The sequence below is a fragment of the Phyllopteryx taeniolatus genome, chromosome 5 (genome assembly GCF_024500385.1).
Source record: "Phyllopteryx taeniolatus isolate TA_2022b chromosome 5, UOR_Ptae_1.2, whole genome shotgun sequence".
NCBI classification, from domain to species: Eukaryota; Metazoa; Chordata; class Actinopteri; order Syngnathiformes; family Syngnathidae; genus Phyllopteryx; species Phyllopteryx taeniolatus.
The window spans coordinates 11217212-11244723 of record NC_084506.1 but is presented as its reverse complement, the minus strand read 5'-3'; the positions used below and the strand labels follow the sequence as shown (position 1 = coordinate 11244723).

Sequence of the window (27512 nt, the reverse complement as noted above, 5' to 3'; positions counted from 1 at the left end):
AAGAATCCAATAATTGCATCCACCTTAACAGCTGGTGGCACAGTTTAGAATCGACAGGATCTCAATTAGCTCCCCAATCTGGCATAATACAGATTTCGAAATTAATAATATACCCCTTCATTTTAGTACATGGGAACAACATGGAATTAACCACCTACAACAACTATTTAACAATAATGTTTTTAGGACATGTGATGAACTGTTCCAAGAATTCCAAATAACAGCCGGAAACTTTCTTCAATACAATAAATGAAAAGCAGCAATAAAAAAAATACCAACACTCCAGAGCACCCTCGAACTGCCGGAGTTTGGCAAGCAAATAATGAAGCTTCTCCCGCGAAGTAAAAGAAATCTCTCAAAAGTTTATAAATTGGACCAAGATGGCGCCTACCAGTGTGGTCGCCTCGGTAACGCGCTCTCTAGTATTGTTTTTGTTTTTTGTTCATCTTTGGAGACATTACACGACTCACTTACAAAAGGGTAGACTTGCTAACCATCAAGGAGGCTACTCCGGACTTTCTTTCACCAACTTTCACAAATCCGCTCAGTTTTTTCCCCGAGTTACTTACCGGGGCGGCGTCCGCGGTTTTCGGCCCATGGAGGCGGAAACGGTGCCACAGAGGGAAGCGAGCCGGCATTCAGGTGAAAGTCCGCAAGAGAGGACACAGATTGGCGTTCCCGTCGATCCACCTCGCGAATGTACGCTCCCTACCCAACAAAATGGACGAGCTTCATCTTCTGTTAAAGACCAGTAAAGACTTCGGACGTTCCGCCGCCATGTGCTTTACGGAGACCTGGCTTTGCGACGCTGTACCCGATGGCCCCGTCATGCTTCCCGGCTTCCATATTCATCGAGCGGCCCGCGACATGGAATCATCGGGGAAAACAAAGGGCGGCGGGATATGCTTCTATATCAACGAAAAATGGTGTACGGACGTCACGGAGCTCAGCACACACTGCAGCCCGCATTTGGAGTCGCTGTTTTCGAACTGTAAGCCATTCTACTCGCCGCGTGAGTTCGCATCATTCATTCTGGCTGGCGTCTACATTCCGCCTCAAGCTAACACGAACGCCGCACTGCTAACGCTCGCCGAACAAGTCAACGAAATTGAAAAAAAACATCCAGACTCACCCCTCATTATTCTCAGGGACTTTAACAAAGCTAAACTCAAACACGAACTCCCTAAATACAAGCAGCACATCGACTGTCCTACCAGGGAAAATAACATTTTAGACCACTGCTACACTACGCTAAAAAACGCATATATACCTATATATATATATGCTATACCTCGTGCAGCCCTGGGCTCGTCTGATCACTGCTTAATTCACTTAATACCGACGTGCAGGCAAGAACTTAAATGAGCGAAGCCTACAGTGAAAACAGTGAAAAAGTGGACCAATGAAGCAAAGATGGAACTTCAAAGCTGCTTAGACTGCACAGACTGGAGTGTCTTTGAAAATTCAGCTGGCAGCCTGGATGAATATACGGACACTGTTACACCCTATATCAGTTTCTGTGAAGATGTGTGTGTACCAACAAAATCATTTCGCACATTCAACAACAACAAGCCCTGGTTCACTGCTAAACTTAAGCAGCTTCGCCAAGCTAAGGAGGACGCATATCAGAGCGGAGACAGGCCCCTGTATAATCGAGCTAGAAACCAGCTGACGAAAGAAATTAACATTGCAAAGAGGAACTATGCAGCAAAGTTGGAAAAACAGTTTAGGGCTAACGACTAAATCAGTGTGGCGAGCATTCCAATTGCTGACTTAATTACAAGCGACGATCCCCCCAAGCTGAGAACAATAGCACACTAACCAACGACTTGAATACCTTCTACTGCAGATTTGAAAAGGACACTTTCACACCCCACACCCAACCGGCCGCACCCCTGACCAAAATCACACATCTGACTTCTGCGTTAACCATTCATGAACAGGTAGTGAGACACATCTTCAAACAACAAAAGATTAACAAAGCGGCAGGCCCAAACCATGTGTCCCCATCCTACCTCAAAGTCTGCGTGGACCAGCTCGCTCCAGTCTTCACACAGATCTTCAATAGATCTATGGAACTGTGCGTAGTACCATCCTGTTTCAAACGCTCCACCATCATTCAAGTCCCCAAGAAACCTGCAATCTCGGGTCTAAATGACTATAAGCCTGTCGCCTTGACATCTGTGGTCATGAAGTCCTTTGAACGTCTCGTGCTGGACCACCTCAAGAGTGTCACAGGTCCCCTGCTGGACCCGTGCAGTTTGCCTACCTAGCGAACAGTTCTGCGGATGATGCAGTCAACATGGGACTGCACTTCATCCTAGAACACCTCGACAGTGCAGGGACCTACGTGAGGATCCTGTTCGTGGACTTCAGCTCAGCGTTCAACACCATCATCCCTGAACTCCTTTCATCCAAGCTTCTCCAGCTCAGCGTCTCACCTGCCATCTGCCAGTGGATTTACAGCTTTCTGACGGGCAGGGTACAGCAGCTCAGCCTGGGGGAGGCCACCTCATCCACACGCAGCATCAGCACTGGGGTGCCCCAAGGTTGTGTCCTCTCTCCGCTGCTCTTCTCTCTCTACACGAACGACTCCACCTCAGCACACCCGACTGTCAAACTCCTGAAGTTTGCAGATAACACCACTGTCATCGGCCTCATGAAGGATGGTGACGAGTCTGCATATCGACAGGAAGCGGAGCAGCTGGAGCTGTGGTGCGGCCGACACAATCTGGAGCTGAACACGCTCAAGACTATAGAGATGATCGTGGACTTCAGGAGGTATCCTTCGCCACAACTGTCCCTCACGTTGTCCAGCTGCCTTGTGTCAACCGTCGAGACCTTCAAGTTCCTGGGAATTACAGTTTCTCAGGACCTGAAGTGGGCGACCAATATCAACTCAGTCCTCAAAAAGGCCCAGCAGAGAATGTACTTCCTGCGGCTTCTGAGAAAGCACAGCCTGCCACCGGAGCTGCTGAGGCAGTTCTACACAGCGGTCATCGAATCAGTCCTGTGTTCTTCCATCACAGTCTAGTTTGGTGCTGCTACAAAAAAGGACAAACTCCGACTGCAACGGACAATCAAAACTGCTGAAAGGATTGTCGGTACCCTCCTACCCACCCTTGAGGACTTGCACGCTGCCAGAACTAAGACAAGAGCGTGCAAAATCCTCTCGGACCCTCCGCATCCCGGTCACCAGCTCCTTCCCTCAGGTAGGCGCTACCGATCAATGTAAACTAGAACTAGCAGACATTCCAACAGCTTCTTCCCTCTTGCGATCAACTTCTTAAACACCTAACCTATAATTCCATTACAACAAGCTGGCAATTTTTTTGACTTGAGTTCGTTGTCACATTTCTGTGGGGCCAATTATACATTACTCGTGCACTCACTGTAGTTGTCTCGCCACGCTGAATTATTTGCATATCTGTTGTTGACCAATACTGGCCACTCATGCCAGAGTAGCATCTGCTCCATTTGCACACTGATTGAGGAGTATCTGCAACATTTGCACAACCAACATTGTCCCAGATTATCGCACTACTCGTCATTTTAAACCGCATACACTCCTTGAAGTCTCGGGGCCCTTTGCACAATGGTCATTGCACCGGACTATTGCAATATTAGTCATTCGAACTGCTCTAAGTGCTAGAGGACTCTGCATCTTTTTGCACAATTGTCAAAAAAAAATAATAATAATGTACCGGCATTACCAGATAACTAGCAACCCTTTACTGCTCAGTGACTGTTTTTTTTGTTGTCAATTTCTTTATGTCTCAAAAGTGTTCTCTGTCAATTGACTGTCTGTTGTCGTACTAGAGCGGCTCCAACTTCCGGAGACAAATTCCTTGTGTGTTTTTTGGACATACTTGGCAAATAAAGATTCTGATTCTGATTAATTTCATGTACTAAATCAATGCACTTACCAATCACCAAATGGGAAGAAGACCTCTCCATGTCTGCTGACCGTAGCTACTGGATACAGATTTGTAACGTTTAGAATGACAAAAAACACAAATCTACAGCTTATACAATATAAAGTGCTCCATAGAACACACTTTACTCAGTACACTATGCATAAAATGGCCTTCTCTCCATCTAATATATGCGTACAATGCACCAAAAATACCCCAGACACCTATTTTTATGCTATATGGGAATGTACACCAATTCAATGCTTTTGGGCTTTGGTTATAAAAAAACTCATATATTTTAAACTGCAGGATTCCACTTTCCCCAAGATTATGCATAATTGGCGATTTAAGCATAACTGACCTCACTAATAAGTATTCACAATCATTACTTGTCGCATTAGCTACCGCTAAGAAAACAATTTGATTAAACTGGAAAAACAAACAAATCTCATCACAGAATATATTGCGTTAGAAAAAATATCAGCAGAACGAAAAAATCAATTAGACATATACGTATACAGCTGGTCACCTTTCCTCAACATGCTAAATCTAGACTCTTGATTCCTTTTCCTGAGTAGGGTGCCATCTGACATTTGACAATAGCGAGACTATTTTCATAAGTGTGAAAGTAAACAATGGAATTCTTTATTCTTTGTTGTCGAGGTTGTTGTTGTTTTATTAATATTCTATTTATTTCTTTTTATTTTCACACATTTTAGATCGGTTTGCAATGTTGAAAAGACACATGCATGCTGTGGGGATCTTCTCCTCTTGTCCCCGTGTTTGCAGTTCCGGAGTCTGTGGGGGAGGGAATATTTTTCACTCCCTCCTGATCTCGGGGGTGGGGGGAATCACTGGGGTGACCTCCTGGGGAGTGATGGTGGTGTGATGGTGATTCGCCTATGTTCCGTGGGTGGCACCCACCTGGGTCCCCCGCTCTGGCTGCTGGTGGGGGCGGTGGGGCACCACTGTCGCTCCTCGGCCCTGCTTCCTCCTTTTCTCTCCGTTCCTTGCGTACCGCTGCGGTCGCCTCTTCCTCTTCCCGTGGGGGAGCCGGGCGGTCCCCTTCGGGCTGTGGTGTTCTTTTCCCTGCCTGGTTTGGGGGGTCAACCTCCCACGCTCAAGGGCGGGTAGTGGGTGCTGATGTGTGTGTGTGTGTGGGGGGGGGGGGGGGGGGTCGGGGGGGTGCAGGGTCTGGGTGGGGTGGCCCTCTTCATCGGTGGTTGTCCGATCTAATGGGCCCGACCTGCGGGAGCCATGCCTCTTAATCACTCACTTAGCACACACTCACACCATCCACTGTATATATTTCTTACTAATCACATCTGAGCACATACACTGTGGGTGTCGCATTGGGTTTCAGTACGTCTGTGCTGTTTGCCGGTCCGTGTGCCCTGCCCCTCCGCTCTGCCTGCCCCCATGGATTTTAAATGCATCACACACACTCCCCATGTTTTAATGCACCACATACACTTATCTCGCGGCACGGTGGCCGACTGGTTAGAGCGTCAGCCTCACAGTTCTGAGGTGCGGGGTTCAATCCCCGTCCCCGCCTGTGTGGAGTTTGCATGTTCTCCCCGTGCCTGCGTGGGTTTTCTCCGGGCACTCCGGTTTCCTCCCACATCCCAAAAACATGCATTAATTGGAGACTCTAAATTGCCCGTAGGCATGACTGTGAGTGCGAATGGTTGTTTGTTTCGATGTGCCCTGCGATTGGCTGGCAACCAGTTCAGGGTGTACCCCGCCTCCTGCCCGATGACAGCTGGGATAGGCTCCAGCACGCCCGCGACCCTAGTGAGGAGAAGCGGCTCAGAAAATGGATGGATGGATACACTTATCTCTGGGGGTGGAGGGAGGGGTGGGGTGGCAGGGCGTGTGGGGTGGTGAGTGAGGTGGGGTGGCATTGGGTCCCTGCGGCGGACGGTTATTGGGGTGCCTCGGTGAGGCCGGCGGACCGCCCTGGGTCCCTCGGTGTGGGACGTGTCCCGTCCTCCAGGTTGCTCTCGGGTGGACCCCTGGGCCTGATCCCGCCCCTCGATTGATTGGGTGGGGTCCTCAGCCGCCGTCGTGCGGCCACAGCAATTACAGGACACTTCTGTCAGTCTTTGTGCATGTAAAACGGTATCAATTCACTTGCATGTATCCGCAGGCACACACCCCTAGGACTCTTTCACTGGGTGTGGGGTCACGCACTTACTGCAACAAATAACTCATGAATATGCAAATAGCTTGTGTATCCCCTCACTTATACTCTCGTCCTGTACACTTTTATAATAATTAATAATTCATAATTAATGCCACCACATTTCTGTTGTACAGGTTCACGACCCTTGTCCTGCATGCTTCTTCTCCTGTCCTTGTCCTGTTCTATGTTGCCCTGTCCTTCCCTTACAGGGTGTAGCACTACAGCCCCATGCAAGACTCATATTTAATGTTTCATTGTTGTAGATAATGTAATGATTTACTTCTCTCATCCTGTTTACAATTAGTGCTTTTTCTTTTGTCTTTGTTTCTCTCTCCCTTCTAGAAACTTTGTTCTGTTCGACTGATCAAGTCTGATTCTCAATAAACCTCAATTATAATATCACAGCGGAAGCTTAAAAACTCCACTGTGACACAGTAAAACTGTTTCGGCACAAAAGGGATACAGATTTTCCATTCTGCTTGACCTAACAGCCGAACAGGACAAAAAAAAACAAACAAACTGCAAACTCATTTAATTTCGGATCATACTATATCACTTTTCATCAAACTCAATCATGTATCTTAATAAAATTCCATAGACTGTATCTCCAATCTGACACACTACGGACTTGGCTGACATTGGTGCAAATATTGTGCATTGTACAGACATTTTTTTTTCCTAACATGACTTTTCTGTGGCGATTCAGACCATACAGTTTTGCATGAAAGAATGGACACACTGGTGAAGTGTCACCCTTGCATTAAACGGCTGAAAACTTTAATGGTGGTCTTCTCTGGGCACAAATCCATAATAAAAATCAAAGATGAATTCCACAGGATTACAAACAACGGCAGTAGAAATCATTCATCTGATATTTTTTGTTTCGTTAAATTATGATAGACAGGCTGCTGCTCAGATTAGGGTCATTCTAATTCAGGGGTTTGCAAAGCCAAGTACCACTCGCCCTGTTTTTAAATCCTGCCAGCGTTAACATTATTAAGAGTGCTCTCATATTTGTTGCATTAATTTAGCTTTTTTTCCTCAAATTAATTGATAAATATATTTCTATAATTCATCCTACATACAATTTATCATTCTTTTTTATTTATTTTGATTACACTGGTTTCATTAAATAATTGGTTGATTGACTATTTCTAAAATAAAATATATAAACATTTAAAAATGCTTTACTTGAATAAATATTTGGTTAATTAATTCTACTTTAATTATAAATAATACAATTATAAAATGAGAATAAATTGAATATATACACACAGACACACACACACACACACACACATATATATATCCATCCATCCATCCATTTTCTGAGCCGCTTCTCCTCACTAGGGTCGCGGGCGTGCTGGAGCCTATCCCAGCTATCATCGGGCAGGAGGCGGGGTACACCCTGAACCGGTCGCCAGCCAATCGCAGGGCACATGCAAACAAACAACCATTCACACTCACATTCACACCTACGGGCAATTTAGAGTATTCAATTAACCTAGCATGCATGTTTTTGGGATGTGGAAGGAAACCGGAGTGTCCGGAGAAAACCCACGCAGCACTGGGAGAACATGCAAACTCCACACAGGTGGGGCCGGGATTTGAACCCCGGTCCTCAGAACCAGTCGGCCACCGTGCCGCCTATATATATATATATCCATCCATCCATCCATTTTCTGAGCCGCTTCTCCTCACTAGGGTCGCGGGCGTGCTGGAGCCTATCCCAGCTATCATCGGGCAGGAGGCGGGGTACACCCTGAACTGGTTGCCAGCCAATCGCAGGGCACATACAAACAAACAACCATTCGCACTCACATTCACACCTACGGGCAATTTAGAGTTGACAATTAACCTACCATGCATGTTTTTGGGGATGTGGGAGGAAACCGGAGTGCCCGGAGAAAACCCACGGAGGCACGGGAAGAACATGCAAACTGCACACAGGCGGGGCCGGTGATTGAACCCCGGTCCTCAGAACTGTGAGGCTGACGCTCTAACCAGTCGGTTAGAAAAAAATGAAGCACAATTTTTTTTATTTATTTGTGCAAAGAGACACTGAAAATCAGACTGTAAGTGAGTACTACTGTATATAGTTTTCCCATGAACAGTAAGTGGTTGTTGTCTATATATGAAAAAAAAAAAAGGTTCCAATAACTGTGATCCAAAGATTTTAATGTCTGACAGACAGACCAACAATTTTCTTGACAAGATTTCAATGAATTTGTTTCGTTGCCTACCCTGTACTTGGGGGACACTTGAATTGAATAAATCTGTATGGATTTCGCTTTGTGCCTCAGATGATGAACTCACGACTGCAAAATACTGTATAATGGCATCATAGTAACGAAAATCCTGTCTAAATCCGAAAAATGGTGGTGTTTCAAACCACGTAATCGTAACGATTAACCACTAAAGTGCAGTACTGTACAGTATAGGTTCTCTGAGGGTTTTGGGGTGTAGGCAATTATACAACGGGTAAAGGTGTAAAGCTGACGAAGAAACCAGAATCATGGATCAACATGGGTCTTTATAACAATGCAATGAAATGTAACATTAGACACCGTGCAACCCTTTACATTACTGCACTCTCTTGGAGGTCCAAATCTATTTGCATTTTGAGTGATTTATCTGCTTTGTTCCTGCCTCTAGAACTGGACATTGCCGTTATTCAGATCCTTCTGGGGTGTGGTTCACTTGTTGAGAAACACCTGAGTCTGCTGAGGCTCCATTAGGCTCAACATGTTCTCTACTGGACCAAAAAGCCCTCCTCCTTCTGCTTTTGAGATCAAACCTGCTTCAATCCTCTACAAAGGTTTTTTTTAAAAATTAAATTATTATTTTTTTTTTACTCTTCTTGCAACCAACACATATACATTTATAGCAACAAGATGGCAAAGAATGCCTTAAAATAGATATCAAATTCCATGTAGCTGCTGACATCGGTCAGTGGACACTAATGGTGAGTGAGGCACAGGAGCATGAGGAGTATCAGTTACAGGATGAGTGGAGACACATAGACATGTACAATATGTACATGTCTGGATGGGTTCTTACTTTATTCTCCAGTCGTCCAATGAGTTCAGATAGGCGATTGATTTGAGACTCCAGACCCTCTTTCCTTACCTCCACTGCACCTGCGACAAACAAACATAGATGCGCGCATGCACACACACATGCACGCACACACGGACACGCATAAGCAAGCATACATTTTAAAAGAATATATACTCGAACACTTATTTATAGATTGCACCTACAGTTTTGGCGCTCAACTGGAGTCTTGCATTTCACTCCCATCGAAATTTATTGAAGAATAAACCTGTTATTCATGAAATACTGCAAATCCATTTGTGACAAGTTAATTACAACCACTGCAGTCTTTCTGATGCTTCATTTGCATCTGCGTTCCTTAAAGAATTTTTGCCGCTAATTTCTGACAATCAAATAAACTTTGGTGTTGTGTTTGATGGAGATACAGTTGTGCTCATACGTTTTACATACCATCGCAGAATTTGTAAGATGTCTACCATTCTTTCAAGAAAACATTAGTGATCAGTCAAAACAAGTCTCTTTATTTTATTTTACTATAAGACATTTTACAGAAGAATAGCAAAGAAAATAAGATTGTCCCTGTTCAGTCGTCAGTCATATTTTCGCCCAAAATGCCATTTCACAAATTCTGCCAGTGTATGTAAACGTATGAGCACAACTGTTTTACTGAATGAGAGACACATACATACACTGTCAGACATTTCTGTAAATTCTGTTATTTACCACATACCATTGAGTAAATTACTGTAGCGTGATTATACAGTACAGTAATTAAATGTAGTTTCCACTGCATTAAGTGATTTTGGTTGATTTCACACAATACAAACAGAAAGTTACTGTATTTTTTAAAATTTATATTAATTACAATTATTTTAATTTTTTTTACATCGTTGCCAGTAAATTACTGTAATTGGCAAGATGGCGCCTACCAGTGTGGTCGCCTCGGTAAGGCGCTCTCTAGTATTGTTTTTGTGTTTTTCGTCCGTCTTTGGAGACCTTACACGAATCACTTACACAAGGGGAGACCTGCTAACCATCAAGGAGGCTACTCCGGACTTTCTGTCACCAACTTTCGCAAATCCGCTCAGTTTTTTCCCCGAGTTACTCACCGGAGCGGCGTCCGAGGTTTTCGGCGCATGGAGACGGAAGCGGCGCCACAGAGGGAAGCGAGCCGGCATTCAGGTGAAACTCCGCAAGAGAGGACACAGATTGGCGTTCCCGTCGATCCACCTCGCGAATGTACGCTCCCTACCCAACAAAACCATTCTACTCGCCACGTGAGTTCGCATCATCCTGACTGCAGCCAACATCCCGCCTCAAGCTAACACGCTCGCCAGCACATCGACTGTCCTACCACGGAAAATAATACTTTAGACCACTGCTACACTACGGTAAAAAACGCATACCGTGCAATTCCTCGTGCAGCCCTGGGCTCGTCTGATCACTGCTTAATTCACTTAATACCGACGTACAGGCAAGAACTTAAATGCGCGAAGCCTACAGTGAAAACAGTGAAAAAGTGGACCAATGAAGCCAAGATGGAACTTCAAAGCTGTTTAGACTGCACAGACTGAAGTGTCTTTGAAAATTCAGCTGGCAGCCTGGATGAATATACGGACACTGTCACATCCAATATCAGTTTCTGTGAAGAGGTTTGTGCAAAATCTTTTCGCACATTCAACAACAACAAGCCGTGGTTCACTGCTAAACTTAAGCAGCTTCGCCAAGCTAAGGAGGACGCATATCAGAGAGGGGACAGGGCCCTGTATAATCGAGCTAGAAACCAGCTGACTAAAGAAATTAACATTGCAAAAAGAAACTATGCAGCAAAGTTGGAAAAACAGTTTAGCGCAAACGACTCTAAATCAGGGCGGCACGGTGGCCGACTGGTTAGAGCGTCAGCCTCACAGTTCTGAGGACCCGGGTTCAATCCCCGGCCTCGCCTGTGTGGAGTTTGCATGTTCTCCCCGTGCCTGCGTGGGGTTTCTCCGGGCACTCCGGTTTCCTCCCACATCCCAAAAACATGCATGAATTGGAGACTCTAAATTGCCTGTAGGCATGACTGTGAGTGCGAATGGTTGTTTGTTCCTATGTGCCCTGCGATTGGCTGGCAACCAGTTCAGGGTGTACCCCGCCTCCTGCCCGATGACAGCTGGGATAGGCTCCAGCACGCCCGCGACCCTAGTGAGGAGAAGCGGCTCAGAAAATGGATGGATGGATGGACTCTAAATCAGTCTGGCATGCATTCCAATCGCTGACTAATTACAAGCGACGATCCCCCCCAAGCTGAGAACAATAGCACACTAGCCAACGACTTGAATACGTTCTACTGCAGATTTGGAAAGGACACTTTCACACCACACACCCACCCGGCCACACCCGCGACCACAATCACACCTCTGACTTCTGCGTTAACCATTCATGAACAGGATGTGAGACGCATCTTCAAACAACAAAAGATTAACAAAGTGGCAGGCCCGGACCATGTGTCCCCATCCTGCCTCAAAGTCTGCATGGACCAGCTCGCTCCAATCTTCACTCAGATCTTCAATAGATCTCTGGAATTGTGCGAAGTTCCATCCTGTTTCAAACGCTCCACCATCATTCCAGTCCCCAACAAACCTGCAATCTCAGGTCTGAATGACTACAGGCCTGTTGCTTTGACATCTGTGGTCATGAAGTCCTTTGAACGTCTCGTGCTGGACCACCTCAAGAGTGTCACAGGTCCCCTGCTGGACCCCCTGCAGTTTTCCTACCAAGCAAACAGGTCTGCGGATGATGCAGTCAACATGGGACTGCACTTCATCCGAGAACACCTCGACAGTGCAGGGACCTACGCGAGGATCCTGTTCGTGGACTTCAGCTCAGCGTTCAACACCATCATCCCTGAACTCCTTTCATCCAAGCTTCTCCAGCTCAGCATCTCACCTGCCATCTGCCAGTGGATTTACAGCTTTCTGACGGGCAGGGTACAGCAGCTCAGGCTGGGGGAGGCCACCTCATCCACACGCAGCATCAGCACTGGGGCGCCCAGAGGTTGTGTCCACTCTCCGCTGCTCTTCTCTCTCTACACGAACGACTCCACCTCAGCGCACCCGACTGTCAAACTCCTGAAGTTTGCAGATGACACCACTGTCATCGGCCTCATCAAGGAATGTGACGAGTCTGCATATCGACAGGAAGCGGAGCAGCTGGAGCTGTGGTGCGGCCGACACAATCTGGAGCTGAACACGCTCAAGACTGTAGAGATGATCGTGGACTTCAGGAGGTATCCTTCGCCACAACTGTCCCTCACGTTGTCCAGCTGCCTTGTGTCAACCGTCGAGACCTTCAAGTTCCTGGGAATTACAGTTTCTCAGGACCTGAAGTGGGCGACCAATAACAACTCAGTCCTCAAAAAGGCCCAGCAGAGAATGTACTTCCTGCGGCTTCTGAGAAAGCACGGCCTGCCACCGGAGCTGCTGAGACAGTTCTACACAGCGGTAGTCGAATCAGTCCTGTGTTCTTCCATCACAGTCTGGTTTGGTGCTGCTACAAAAAAGGACAAACTCCGACTGCAACGGACAATCAAAACTGCTGAAAGGATTGTCGGTATCCCCCTACCCACCATTGAGGACTTGCACGCTGCCAGAACTAAGACAAGGGCGTGCAAAATCCTCTCGGACCCTCCGCACCCCGGTCACCAGCTCTTCCAGCTCCTTCCCTCAGGTAGGCGCTACCAATCAATGCAAACTAGAACTAGTAGACATTCCAACAGCTTCTTCCCTCTTCTTCCCACCAAAAATATCTGTGGTGGATGCAGTGTTAGATTCACAACTATTAAGTCAAAGTATTACATGACCCATCCACCAATGGGATGCAATACATTTAAATTTTTTTAGTACAGAGTAGTGATTTTGTTTTTAGCTTAATAGGTCCCCTAATAAATCCTGTGCTGTTTTGGGTCATAAAGTATTAGTAATTTCTTTAGTGAGTGGGTCTCTATAATGTTTTTTTTTCTACCCCAATACAGTATTTGCAATTTGCTCTGCATATTGTAAAATAAACTGTAGATACTGTATTGTTATTATACTGTACAGCAGGGATGTCTAACTCATTTTGTCACGGGCCACATTCTAGTTAATCAGAATTGGAGGATAATGGTTGGTTCAACTATTGTTCAAGTTCCTGTAAAAATGGTTTTGGTACCAAAAATGTTTGCTATATCATAACGTGATTATTTATTACCTATGAAAATGTGAAATTTTGGTACTGATTTTAGCAAGAATTGCTGACACACATGTTTTTTTTTTGTGGGCCACATAAAATTATGGATCTGGCCCGGGCCTTGAGTTTGACACCTGTGCTGTATAGTGTAGCTATCATACAATATCACTCATAATCATAGTCATAGCATGTTCAAAGCCTTTACATATCTGTAGAAATAGACACCCATGTTGACATATCCACAGTGGATATAACAAAATCTACATACCTTTGTTCAAATGCCACAATGGCTTTTGTGGGATCAAAAAATGAGACCAAGAGAAATAATTTTAACACTTATTAAAGTCTAAACCCGAACTTTTCCTCTTGATTTGAAGCCAAAAAGTGTTGTATTGAACAATAAGCAGTTGATTTGCCAAGACTGAAGTTGAAACAATCATTCTATATGCTTGATTTATGAGTAAGAGTACAAAGTTGGGAGTATTTCATGTTAATATATGATTTTTACACCATTTTTATGGCTAAATTGTAGACCAAAATTTAAGTCGATGGGCGTGGTGCTCTCCAGTTTCCCCGTCTCTTAGACACACCTCCTAGGTGTTTAACCTTTGACTCCCGCCTCCTCTTTGCTTTTGTTCACGCTTGCTTCTTAACCCGCTGTTACTAACCGAGTGTTAAATATGTTAAATATGTTGTTCATAAATTTATTATTGTTTTGTACACTGTAAGATAGTCAACAGGAACAATTATGGTGTGTCTATCGTGATAATAGGTATCATATTCAAATGAAATTCACTAAATTTATTAATTATTTATTATTAATATTAATGTTCCGAACTTGTACAGCTCTCTGTTTTGTACTTAAGATTGAATACTGAGAATGGGCATCACCTACAATTACTAGAGCTTTTTATAGACGATTCATTGATTTCATGCTTCATATCAAGCAATAATTATCATACCCCATGTTTAATTTTGTTAAGGGTGGTTTGAAAAAAAAAACAAACAAACAAAATTAACTCATCTATTTTATCATTATTATACTGAATGCCAGTTTAGGTTTCATTGTACTTTCTTTTGTTTTTTTCATTTATTTATAACATTTTGAAATATAATAATCAATATAAACACTAATGACTTTTACAAATATTTATATAAAATGCATCATCATTGCCATGTCTCTTTGAATAAACTTTAAATGGTATTCAATGATCCAGTGAACAGAGAAAATCAGTAAAATCTTTACAGCAGATATTTTGCTGGTGCTTCACATGGATGTAATACGATTCTGTCAACATCTTTTACTGAAAAACTGACTTCATTGTGGGACGTAATCAACTATTCTTAATAAATTCATGAGCTAATTCTTTTGGCTTGTTATATCTATCCATCCATAGATTCATTTTCTACCGCTTAGGTCAGGTCGCACGGGCAGTAACTTTAGCAGGGATGCCCAGACTTCCCTCTCCCCAGCCACTTCATCCAGCTCTTCCGGGGGGATCCCGAGGCGTTCCCAGTCGTGTCCTGGGTCGTCCCCGGGGTCTCCGCCCGGTGGGACGTGCCCTGGAACACCTCACCAGGGAGGCGTCCGGGAGGCATCCAAATCAGATGCCCCAGCCACCTCATCTGGCTCCTCTCGATGTGGAGGAGCAGCGACTCTACTCTGAGATCCTCCCGGATGACCGAGCTTCTCACCCTATCTCTAATGGAGAGCCCGGACACCCTGCGGAGGAAACTCATTTCGGCCGCCTGTATCCGGGATCTTGTTCTTTTGGTCACGACCCACGGCTCGTGACCATAGGTGAGGGAAGGAACGTAGATCGACCGGTAAATTGAGAGCTTCACCTTTCGGCTTAGCTCCTTCTTTACCACAACGGACCGATACAAAGTCCGCATCACTGCAGACGCTGCACCGATCCGCCTGCCGATCTCCCGTTCCATTCTTCCCTCACTCGTGAACAAGACCCCAAGATACTTGAACTCCTCCACTTGGGGCAGGATCTCATCCCCGACCTGGAGAGGGCATGCCACCCTTTTCCGACTGAGGACCATGGTCTCAGATTTGGAGGTGCTGATTCTCATCCCAGCCGCTTCACAATCGGCTGTGAACTGCTCCAGTGGGAGTTGTAGGTCACGGTTTGATGAAGCCAACAGAACCACATCATCTGCAAAAAGCAGAGATGCAATACTGAGGCCACCAAACCGGACCCCCTCTACGCGTTGGCTGCGCCTAGAAATTCTGTCCATAAAAGTTATGAACAGAATCGGTGACAAAGGGCAGCCTTGGCGGAGTCCAACCCTCACCGGAAACGAGTCCGACTTACTGCCGGATATGTGGACCAAACTCTAACTCTGGTCGTAGAGGGACCGAACAGCCCGTATCAGGGGGTTCGGTACCCCATACTCCCGAAGCACCCTCCACATGACTCCCCGAGGGACACAGTCGAACGCCTTCTCCAAGTCCACAAAACACATGTAGACTGGTTGGGCGAACTCCCATGCACTCTCGAGGATCCTGCCGAGGGTGTAGAGCTGGTCAACTGTTCCACGGCCAGGACGAAAACCACACTGCTCCTCCTGAATCTGAGATTCGACTTCCCGATGGACCCTCCTCTCCAGCACCCCTGAATAGACCTTAGCAGGGAGGCTGAGGAGTGTGATCCCCCTGTAGTTGGAACACACCCTCCGGTCCCCCTTCTTAAAAAGGGGGACCACCACCCCAGTCTGCCAATCCAGAGGCACTGTCCCTGATGTCCACGCGATGTTGCAGAGGCGTGTCAACCAGGACAGCCCCACAACATCCAGAGCCTTTAGGAACTCCGGGCGAATCTCATCCACTTCCGGGGCCCTCCCACCGAGGAGCTTTTTAACTACCTCGGTGACCTCAAACCCAGAGATAGGAGAGCCCGCCTCAGAGAACCCAGACTCTGCTTCCTCATGGGAAGGTGTGTCGGTGGAATAGAGGAGGTCTTCGAAGTATTCTCCCCACCGACTCACAACGTGCCGAGTCGAGGTCAGCAGCGCCCCATCCCCACTATACACAGTGTTGGTGGTGCACTGCTTTCCTCTCCTAGGACGCCGGATGGTGGACCAGAATTTCCTTGAAACCATCCGGAGGTCTTTCTCCATGGCCTCACCGAACTCCTCCCATACCCGAGTTTTTGCTTCAGCGACCACCAGAGCTGCATTTCGCTTGGCCAGTCGGTACCCATCAGCTGCCTCAAAAAGGCCCGATAGGACTCCTTCTTCAGCTTGATGGCATCCCTCATCGTTGGTGTCCACCAACGGGTTCGGGGATTGCCGCCACGACAGGCACCGACCACCTTACGGCCACAGCTCCGGTTGGCCACCTCAGCAATGGAGGCGCGGAACATGGTCCACTCGGACTCGATGTCCCGCGCCTCCCCCAGAACATGAGCAAAGTTCTGTCGGAGGTGGGAGTTGAAACTCATTCTGAAAGTCGTAATCTGAAGGTTGCTACACTTTATGAAATTTTGATAAGAGTTCTAGACAGCCAGAGGTTTCAAGATTCCGAGTGTTTGGCCGGCCCGGTCCGCACCGGGAACAGGTGGATTTGGTGGAAAGGAAGAAGAAAAAGAAAAAAAGGAGCCCAAAAATGTTCCATTTTGGGATTATTTCATGGTTTATAACCAGTGGAATAGAATATTAATTATTGGATTTAGATAACAAGACCATTTTCACGCTTTGCATTGTCCCACGCTCATCCTCTTTAATCCCTGTAACGAATGTTTCAAATGTTATGTGATTGTTGAGAACACTACTATTTTCAATGTGGTATTTGTGTGTGTGGAGTGAAACATTTCATCTGGTTCAGTTGACAACAGATTCGACATCAGACATTCAAGTTTGCAGAAATACAGTCACTAGTGGCGTTCATGTAAAGTTCTTATAATATTAACTCGCAGCCAAGTCCGGTAAAGACTGTTCAATGAACCCGCATTTGCAGTGCCGTTCCGTCGCCAGTGGGTGTCGCTGTCCAAACTCACAGCTTGGCTGGCTAAGTTGTGTGGTACCCAGCAGGGTGGAGACGCATTTGTTGGTGAAATCCTCCTGGCTGGCTGGTGGTGGAAGTTAATTCATTTAGCGTTCCAGTGCAAACTCGGAATCTTTGGTCTCCGCTTTGATCTCCGGGTGCTGGTAATTCACTTAGAATTCGGCATGCCAAACCAAACGTCTGTGTCTTGCTTCTGATGATCATGGCTGGTGATTCATTTAGCGTCTGTATGTGAAGTTATGTCTCACCACTCCATTGTTGTCTATCTCAGTGGGAAGAGCGAGTCTCGCCGCAGACTGGGTTGCTGGGTGTCATCTTTTTATGTCGTGTCCACTACACAATGTATATTTTGTTACCTTATACTTGAGACAATTATAATGACAACAAAGTTGAATCTGACCCATTTAAAAACACAGCTAATTTTGAATCTCTCATGAATGGCAGGAACCCAAATAAACTGAGAAAAAATTCATTAATCATTCCACCTCTTTAGAGCAAGCCCCCACCCTCACCCCATTTCTGACTGCAGTGTAATTGTCTTTCTATGCAGTCATCACCCGCTCCCACCCCCACCTTACACTCTCTCCTGAGCACACTTCCACTTTCTTCCCCCTGATGGCTCCCCGCAGCAAATTGGAGAGCTGACTGCCCACTCTTCATTAAAGGCTTTAACAGCCAGTCAATTAGCAGATACCGTTCTCCACACCAACACAGAGACTCTCATCAATTAAACCAGAGCGGGTAACCATGGAGGCTCTTGGACCTAAAAGCCCAGTGGTGAGTTTGATGGACTTTGAAAATAAGTGCCCCGGTCAATTATAAAAGTGAGTCAGGAATTATAGCCTTCAAAATTAGCAGATGGCTTAGAGGAGCAGCCTACCTATTGACATTCTCCTCAATTAAACAATACTTAGTCATTTCCAATTCACCTCATTTAACTTTTTGTATTGTGTGCCAGCCACCAGCTTGATGTTTACATCAGTCATAGTCAAATTAGATGGCTCAAAAGTATAACTCTGCACCTTCTATTTTATGTGTTAGGCAGGTTTCGAAATTAGCTTAGAGGTGCTGCAATATGGTGATAGTTATGAAAACTGCTTGTATTGAAATTTGATTGCGAAAGTACCGGTACATTGTACATCTTACATGTTTAACAGCCAGTGTTGACCCTGTGCAGTGCTGACACTAGATTTAGGAATGTGTTGAGAAAAACAAAAACAGAAAAGAGAAAAAAAGAAGGAAAAAAAGATAACTTTTCACATACTTCTGTAGGCTTCAAATGATGAAGGAGGTGAGGGTGGTGGTTTATTAATTTATTTTACATTATAGTGTGTTTATTCATCGTCTTTTTATTTTATATTTAGTGCTCACCCCAATTAAAGTGTAATTATTGCTATGTAAGCTTATGCAGAGTATCAAATATTAAACGGTTAGATGATCCAAAGTCTGCTAATCCAGTTTCCATAGCAACCACTTTATAAAACAGAAAAGGCAACTAATTTAAGGGATGAGTGTTGTGACTGAACACTTGTACTACGGCATGCGTGCATATGGAAACTGGAGATGTTGCCAAATATCTTGACAGCAAAAATCCAATTTTGAGTTCAGTATAGTTGAAAACCATATTTGCATTAGATTTTTGCACTGTCACCAAAACATGCCCATGGCTTACAAAACAACAACTGAGTCAGTACTACTCTTTCCATATTTCTTCATTAATCCTTATCTTTGCTTTGTATGGAGGGAAAACAGCAAAATAAGAATTTAATTCCTTGTTGTAATCACTGTGTTTTTACTGCGCATGGTGGCCATTGTTCCTGAGATTTTCCCCCCTCATTTTAAGACTCAGTTTAAACTGTAATGTACCTATACTCATAAATGTACTTTTATTCTACTGCGTTATTTTTACCACATCAACAGCCCCAACATTCATGGCTGAATACTTCACTCTGCCTACAAACAGCTGATTACATTGCCAGTCGTTCTTTACCGACATCACCAGCCTTGCTGCATGCATACTGATTTTTGCCAGGTGACAATATGAGCAGTGCGTGCACCAGTGCACACAACTCCTGTAGTCTGTGGAGCAGCTTCAGTTGATTAGCGTGGGTCTGATGCAACACCTGTGCCTCTAAAATGCCTGGATTGCTATGCTTTGCTTCTACTTTTGCAGCGATGCATTGACCACAAAAACTGTAGGCTACTCCATTATCAGTTTGTATACTGTCAATAAAATATAGAGAATAACATACATCTTAAAGCTAGATTTGTTGTATAACCTTAAGTGTGCCCATGCATGCCATAACATTGTTCTTTGCACATAACTAATTATGTAGCGTGTATAGTATACGTACACACACACCAGACAACGTGCCCAAACAGGACTTGTGTCTGCATGTGCTGGGAAAGCCCTGAACAATTCAACGCAGCTTATTTAAAAAAAATAAAAAAATACAATGGAGAGGTGCAATAAGCCATTGCACACAAATGCACCACAGCTAGTGGCTGCTCAACCTGGAGTGAGTGGGGGATATTTTTAGCTCTTCGATTCACTTTCCCCTGTTTTCGTTCTCATCATTTGATCCTTACCCAATTCATCCCCACTCCACTGCAATTCCACTGCCTCGCATGTTTATCTTTCTCCAGATCAAGTTACACACCTCTTACTGTATAGCACTAGCACAAAGGAATGACATTTTGGGCTCCCTATACAGTATGTGCACACAACAAGACAAGTGGAGAACACTAATACTGAATGTATATTTGACTCCATGAAGAAGGTTTAGCGCATACTTAATTAAAAAAAGAGCAACAAGGCAAGAAAGGGTTTGGTAATAATATATTAGTCAATTAATGCCATTCTCCTGACTCTGCACTGTCTTCACAGTTTATGTGCATATTTTGCCCATAACCCAAAGATTTACAGTTTTCTGCGTAATATGTACATCCTGCCATAATTGACGGACTGTACATGTTTTATAATAGGAGAAGGAAAAATAATCAAATATTGTATAAATGAAAATGGCGCATGTAGTGCAGGTCAGCAATACTATGAAAACTACTATCGTGCTATACCATAGTGTACGATAATAGCAAGTTGGCTGCAAGATATTCATATTCAGAATTTTTATCAAAGCGTGAGATGACAGGAGAATCTCACCCCTATTTTATAACGTGCATTATTATCATTGCATAAGCAAATGGATGAGCGTTTTGGTTAAAGTAGAAAAGACACAAACCAAGCTGCAGCAGTTCAGCTCAACATTAAAAGAATCTGTCATCGTAGCATGACTACTGCACAGTGGTGACAGACACACTCGTTTAAATACCCAGACTGCCTTAAAATGTTGCAATTCTCTGCAAATATTATTGAGCACAACAGGGTAAAAAGCCAATCAAGTGACATAAAGGTGAAATCAAACCTCATTACTGCCAACTGCCAACAGTTTTGTACAACTGAAATAGTCTAGCAGTGAAGTCCCCGCAAACTAATCAATGATAAGCTTGAAATGCATTACAAAATGTAATATTCACAGGCAGAACTGTCAAGAAAAACATGTACTGATCTGACTTTCTCAGATATAAAACAAAGTATAACACTGATGAATGATTAAAAAAACTGTACTTAAATTATGCTGTCTTTTTAAGTTGTCAGATTCTCGTCCTTCATGTGCTGTTAAAACTGTAGATAAAAAATGAGATACTGAAATTGAGAGCGGATGAGATTGCAGAAAGCAGGTACAATGTGCACCCATGTATAATACGCACCCCCAAAGTTGACCTCAAAATTCTGGAAAACCCTTCTACCTATGTATAATGCATTTTTACAATGCATGATTTTGCTTCTACCCATATGATTAAAACATTAAGTATTATCTGTATTTTGTTAGTTTGTTTTCAAGAATTATTCTGTATTAAGCACTTTATTTGAACACATAATCCTTTTTTTATTTACTTGCTCTTATTTTGAAATTCACAGCCCTGCTATTATTTAGAAAATTAGAAAACACATAGTTGTGCTCATATGTTTGATTACCCCGGCAGAATTTGTAAGCTGGGTACAATTCTTGAAAGAAAACATGAAGGACTAGGCGAAACACATTTAATTTAATTTTAATAGGATTCAAATTAAACGGTCAAGCATATCAGAAAAGCATTATCATTCAACAAAACATAACCATAAAGAAATTAATGATGGTTGTTGTTCAGTCATCAGTCATATTTGAAAAAAAAGAACAATGTCACAAATTCTGCCAGGGTATGTAAATTTATGAGCACAACTGTACATATATGCAGTCATACCCCTGTCATATTGGAATGAAAGTGTAGGCTACAACTTTTTTTATAACCACTCGGTGGCGGTGGCATTTTGGAATGACGGTTTTTCATAACCACTAGATGGCGGCATACATTTATAAAATGTGAATGTTTTTTCCCCCCATTTGCCCATATACCTATGTATAATGCGCACTATTGACTTTTGACCATTTTTGGGGGAGAAAAATGAGCATTATACACGAGAAATTACGGTATATGAAAACTCAAAGTTAACCCTGAGATGAGGCAAAGTCTGAATTATCCACTCCAGAAAGATGGTTAAGAGAAATTCTGAGTCATTCACAGTCGTAACAGACTTTGTGAACTTAACCTGCTGGCAGATTTTATAAATAAACTTGAAATATGCAAACATTTCAGAAGGATAAAACACAACCAAATATATAAAAACAAGTTTTAAAAAGATATGGAGCGCAAATATTGTTATGTCTCAACTAGTTTCTTAGCTGATCTCTTGATTAACTAATGTTAGCTAATAATGTGAAGTAAACTTTTAGGATGCTCGATGGGACTGGGACCAACTGACATTACTTCTTTTCTTAAGTAATACACATTAAGTACACATTCCCACTTACCACTGACATTTTTTTCTTTCTTTATCGCTTCATTTAGTGTCTGTGTGTTTGACAACATGCCTACTATTCAGGGAGATTCCCAAAGTTTGACATGTCAATGCAGTGTCTACCCCCAGGCATGTCAGTCAATGACTGCTGAGTTATGACGCTATACAGTATTTAGGAGTAGCTATAAGTTAATTCCCTGTAGCAGCATTTTAGTGTTGTAAAACTGGACCTCTATGTCATTGTCAATGGTCCGGCTCATCTCACGGTCATACTGCCGCTATGAACACCCTTGTGCCACTGTGACGGTCAAGGGCCAAACACATTTCCAGGAGTGGGTAATTTAAAGAAAAGACAACATCAAAGAAAATGTCTCATTTTCCCCCAGGGACAGGGTTATCGATAACCTCAGGAGCTATACTGTCACGCTTGGTAGTATAGGGTAATAAATAGATAATCCTTCTGTTGTAATGTTATAAATAAACTAGTCACTGACATTGTGTTAGGTAAAGTCGAATGCGAGACACCCAAACCATTCATTTATTTTCTGTACCGCTTGTCCTCATTACGGTCGCGGGCGTGCTGGAGCCTATCCCAGCTATCTTTGGGCGAGAGGCGGGGTACATGCTCAGTAACTGCTCAAGAACAGGGTTTCATCGAGACCATGCACAAGCGCTGTGGAAAGACCACTTTTTTTTTATTAAAACGGAGAAGTTTGATTTTTGCCATACTGATTACTTACTGGCGGCACGGTGGGCGACTGGTTAGCACATCTGCCGCACAGTTCTGAGGACCCGGGTTCAAATCCGGCCTGGTGTGCATATTCCCCCCGTGCCTGTGTGGGTTTTCTCTGGGTACTCCGGTTTCCTCCCACATTCCAAAAACATGCATGGTAGGTTAATTGGCAACTCTAAATTGCCCGTAGGTGTGAATGTGAGTGTGAATGGTTGTTCGTTTATATGTGCCCTGCGATTGGCTGGCGACCAGTTCAGGGTATATCCCGCCTCTCGCCTAGAGTCAGCTGGGATAGGCTCGGAAGGAAATTAAACAACTGTCTGTTTAACAACTACACCAGTCAACCGAATGTGTCCAGTTTTAGAGGAAATAACATCATAATGTCACGAAACCTACTCACATCCCCACCGTCACCTCATACATAGATTTACTGAAGCTAACCAAGCAGATTTACCCAAATAATTGTCTCTTCCACAATAAATCATCCTCAGTCAAGTAGACAAGCAGACGTGGGCAGAACGCTGCCACTATGAGTGCCACAGGGGCTCACCCTAGCCAGATGGCCCTGTTAGTCAGAGGCTTTTTTTAAAGCAACAAATTAAGAGGTAGATGCGGGTCTTTTTATTGTTCCTATTTATTTTGCATGCAGGTGGAATGGTGGGTGACTTGCTCGCACATATGCCTGCCTTTTCCTAGGACCCGGGTTCAAATCCGGCCTGGAGTTTGCATATTCCCCCGTGCCTGCGTGGGTTTTCTCTGGGTACTACGGTTTCCTCCCACATCCCAAAAACATGCATGGTAGGTTAAGTGAAGACTCTAAATTGCCCATAGGTGTGAATGTGAGTGTGAGTGTGAATGGTTGTTTGTTTATATGTGCCCTGCGATTAGCTGGCGACCAGTTCAGGGTGTACCCCGCTTCTCACCCAGAGTCTGCTGGGATAGGCTCCAGCATGCCCTTCGAACCTAGTGGGGATGAGCGGTATGGAAAATGGATGGATGGTTTGGGTATCTCATGTTTTATCACACAGTAAAAATTCACGAAAACCGAGCCTACAATATATACTGATATAACTAAGAAAATGTTAGAGTTACGGTCCTCCTAATCTTGATAATGATGGAATATCCTCTGACATGGCCCATGGCACAAAATCATGTGTGCATATGGGTTAAGTGGATGATAAACTGCTGAGTGTCAGCTGAGCATCCCCCGCCTAATGATTCTGGGTTGGAAAGTAATCATACAAGCACATGATGGATGTGTCCAACTATAAAATATAAGGAGGTCGTGAAATCTCTCTCTCTCTGTGTGTGTGTGTGGCACCTGAGGCAGTGTTGATGGTCCTGACAGCCTCCCTGGCACTGATTCTGTTGTTAGGGGGATAATCAGGAACAACGTTGTCATGGCGCCTCTCTGACATCCGGGGACTCGTCTTAGCTGGAATGTGACTGAAATGGAACGGAATACATTACTGAAAATTATTCATCAAGGCTAGACTTTCTTCAATTTTTGATGACCATTTCCATGCAGACAAAAAACAAAAAGACACAGACATACAATCAGATTTGCCATACCATGTGTTGCCATATGAATATAATCTTCCCAGGGCCTTGAGAATCAGGACTGCTGGCCGATGGCGAATAGACACAATAAAAAAAAAAGGCTGGTTCTTTTTTTTTTTTTTTTTTCTTTTTAACCTATCTGAACCAATCAGATTTCAGATTCAATAAACAGAGCCAACAAAAAGGCTCACAGTGACGTTAGCATTTTTCCGTTCTCTGATATGTTTAGAGCTACTTGAGTGGAGTTTCCCTACATTACGTGAAGCTGGTGGTTGAATAGATGACAGACATGATGGTTAAAAATTCATTTTCAAGGAGGGCTTTCAAGAAAAACTAGACATTGTGACAATAAGTCGGACAGTACTTGTAGATCGCTGGCTTGTTTCAATCCGGTAAATAATTTATTCTCAACTTCAACAATGTAGCTGGCTCGATTCGACACAACAGAGCTAGCAAAAGAGGATGGTGTTTGTCTATATATATACAACCCCAATTCCAATGAAGTTGGGACGTAGTGTTAAACATAAATAAAAACAGAATACAGTGATTTGCAAATCATGTTCAACCTATTTTTAATTGAATATACTACAAAGACAAGATAGTTAATGTTCAAACTGATAAACTTTATTGTTTTTTAGCAAATAATAATTAACTTAGAATTTAATGGCTGCAACACGTTCCAAAAAAGCTGGGACAGGGCCATGTTTACCACTGTGTTACATCACCTTTTCTTTAAACAACATTCAATACATGTTTGGGAACTGAGGACACTGATTGTTGAAGCTTTGTAGGTGGAATTCTTTCCCATTCTTGCTTGCATCAACAGTCCGGGGTTTCTGTTGTCGTATTTTATGCTTCATGATGCGCCACACATTTTCAATGGGAGACAGGTTTGGACTGCGGGCGGGCCAGTCTAGTACCCGCACTCTTTTACTACGAAGCTACGTTGTTGTAACATGTGCAGAATGTGGTTTGGGCTTGTCTTCCTGAAATAAGCAGGGGCATCCATGCAAAAGACGTTGCTTGGATGGCAGCATATGTTCCTCCAATACCTTTCAGCGTTAATGGCGCCTTCACAGATACCCATGTGTAAGATACCCATGCCATTGGCACTAACACAGCCCCATACTATCACAGATCCTGGCTTTTGATCTTTGCGTCCATAACAGTCCGGATGGATCTTTTCATCTTTGGCCCGGAGGACACGATGTCCACAATTTCCAAAAATAATTTGAAATGTGGACTCGTCGGACCACAGAAAGTCACACAGTCTTTTTTGCCACCTGTCCCAGCTTTTTTGGAACGTATTGCAGCCATAAAATTCTAAGTTAATGATTATTTGCTAAAAACAATAAAGTTTATCAGTTTGAACATTAATATGTTGTCTTTGTAGTGTATTCAATTAAATATAGGTTGAACATTATTTGCAAATCATTGTATTGGGATTGTAATTGGAATCTCTGGTGAGTATTTTATTTACGTTTTGAGGTTTTTGTCATGTTATTATACTCAACAAAAATATAAACGCAACACTTTTGTTTTTGCTCCCATTTTTCGTGAGCTGGACTCCAAGATCTAAAACTTTTTCTACATACACAAAAGGCCATTTCCCTCAAATATTGTTCACAAATCTGTCTAAATTTGTGTGAGTGAGCATTTCTCCTTTGTCGAGATAATCCATTCCACCTCACCGGTGTGGCATATCAAGATGCTGGATGGACAGCATGACTATTGCACAAATGTGCCTTAGGCTGGCCACAATAAAAGGCCACTCTGAAATGCGCAGTTTTGCTTTATTGTGGTGGTCTGCGGGGGGTGTCAGAAAACCAGTCAGTATCTGGTGTGACCATCATTTGCCTCACGCAGTGCAACACATCTCCTTCGCATGGAGTTGATCAGGTCGTTGATTGTGGCCTGTGGAATGTTGGTCCACTCCTCTTCAATGGCTGTGCGAAGTTGCTGGATATTGGCAGGAACTGCTACACGGTGTCGTATACGCCGATCCAGAGCATCCCAAACATATTCAATGGGTGATATGTCCATGGAGTATGCTGGCCATGCAAGAACTGGGCTGTCTTCAGCTTCTAGGAGTTGTGTACAGATCTTTGCAACATGGTCATTACCATGCTGCAACATGAGGTGATGGTCGTGGATGAATGACACAAGAATGGGCCTCAGGATCTCGTCACGGTATCTCTGTGCATTCAAAATGCCATCAATAAAATGCACTTGTGTTCGTTGCCCATAACATACGCCTGCCCATACCATAACCCGAACACCACCATGGGCCACTCGATCCACAACGTTGACATCAGCAAACCGCTCAACCACACGACGCCACACACGCTGTCTGCCATCTGCCCTGAATAGTGAAAACCGGGATTCATCCGTGAAGACAACACCTCTCCAACGTACCAGACGCCATCGAATGTGAGCATTCGCCTACTCAAATTGGTTACGACGACGAACTGCAGTCAAGCCGAGACCCCGATGAGGACGACGAGCATGTAGATGAGCTTCCCTGAGACGATTTCTGACAGTTTGTGCATAATTTTTTTGGTTATGCAAACCGATTGTTGCAGCAGCTGTACCGGTGGCTGGTCTCTGACGATCTTGGAGGTGAACATGCTGGATGTGGAGGTCCTGGGCTGGTGTGGTTACACGTGGTTTGCGGTTGTGAGGCCAGTTGGATGTACTGCCAAATGGTCTGAAACGCCTTTGGAGACGGCTTATAGTAGCGAAATGAACATTCAATTCACGGGCAACGTCTCTGGTGGACATTCCTGCAGTCAGCACCTCAATTGCCAGCTCCCTCAGAACTTGCGACATCTGTGGCATTGTGCTGTGTGATAAAACTCCACAGTTCAGAGTGGCCTTTTATTGTGGTCAACCTATGGCACACCTGTGCGATAATCATGCTGTCTAATCAGCATCTTGATATGCCA

General features: G+C 44.1%; 1 protein-coding gene across 2 annotated transcripts in view; it reads right to left on the bottom strand.

Moving 5' to 3' along the window:
• The window catches only part of necab2 (N-terminal EF-hand calcium binding protein 2), a 198834-nt gene that overhangs the window by 34296 nt on the left and 137026 nt on the right, over positions 1-27512 (bottom strand). For both annotated transcript variants that reach the window (XM_061773637.1, XM_061773638.1), the window contains exons 7-8: positions 24329-24453; positions 9160-9239 (exon numbers count right to left, since the gene is read on the bottom strand). In XM_061773637.1, coding sequence (XP_061629621.1) covers positions 9160-9239; positions 24329-24453 — 205 coding nt within the window. The remainder of the gene's footprint in view (positions 1-9159; positions 9240-24328; positions 24454-27512) is intronic.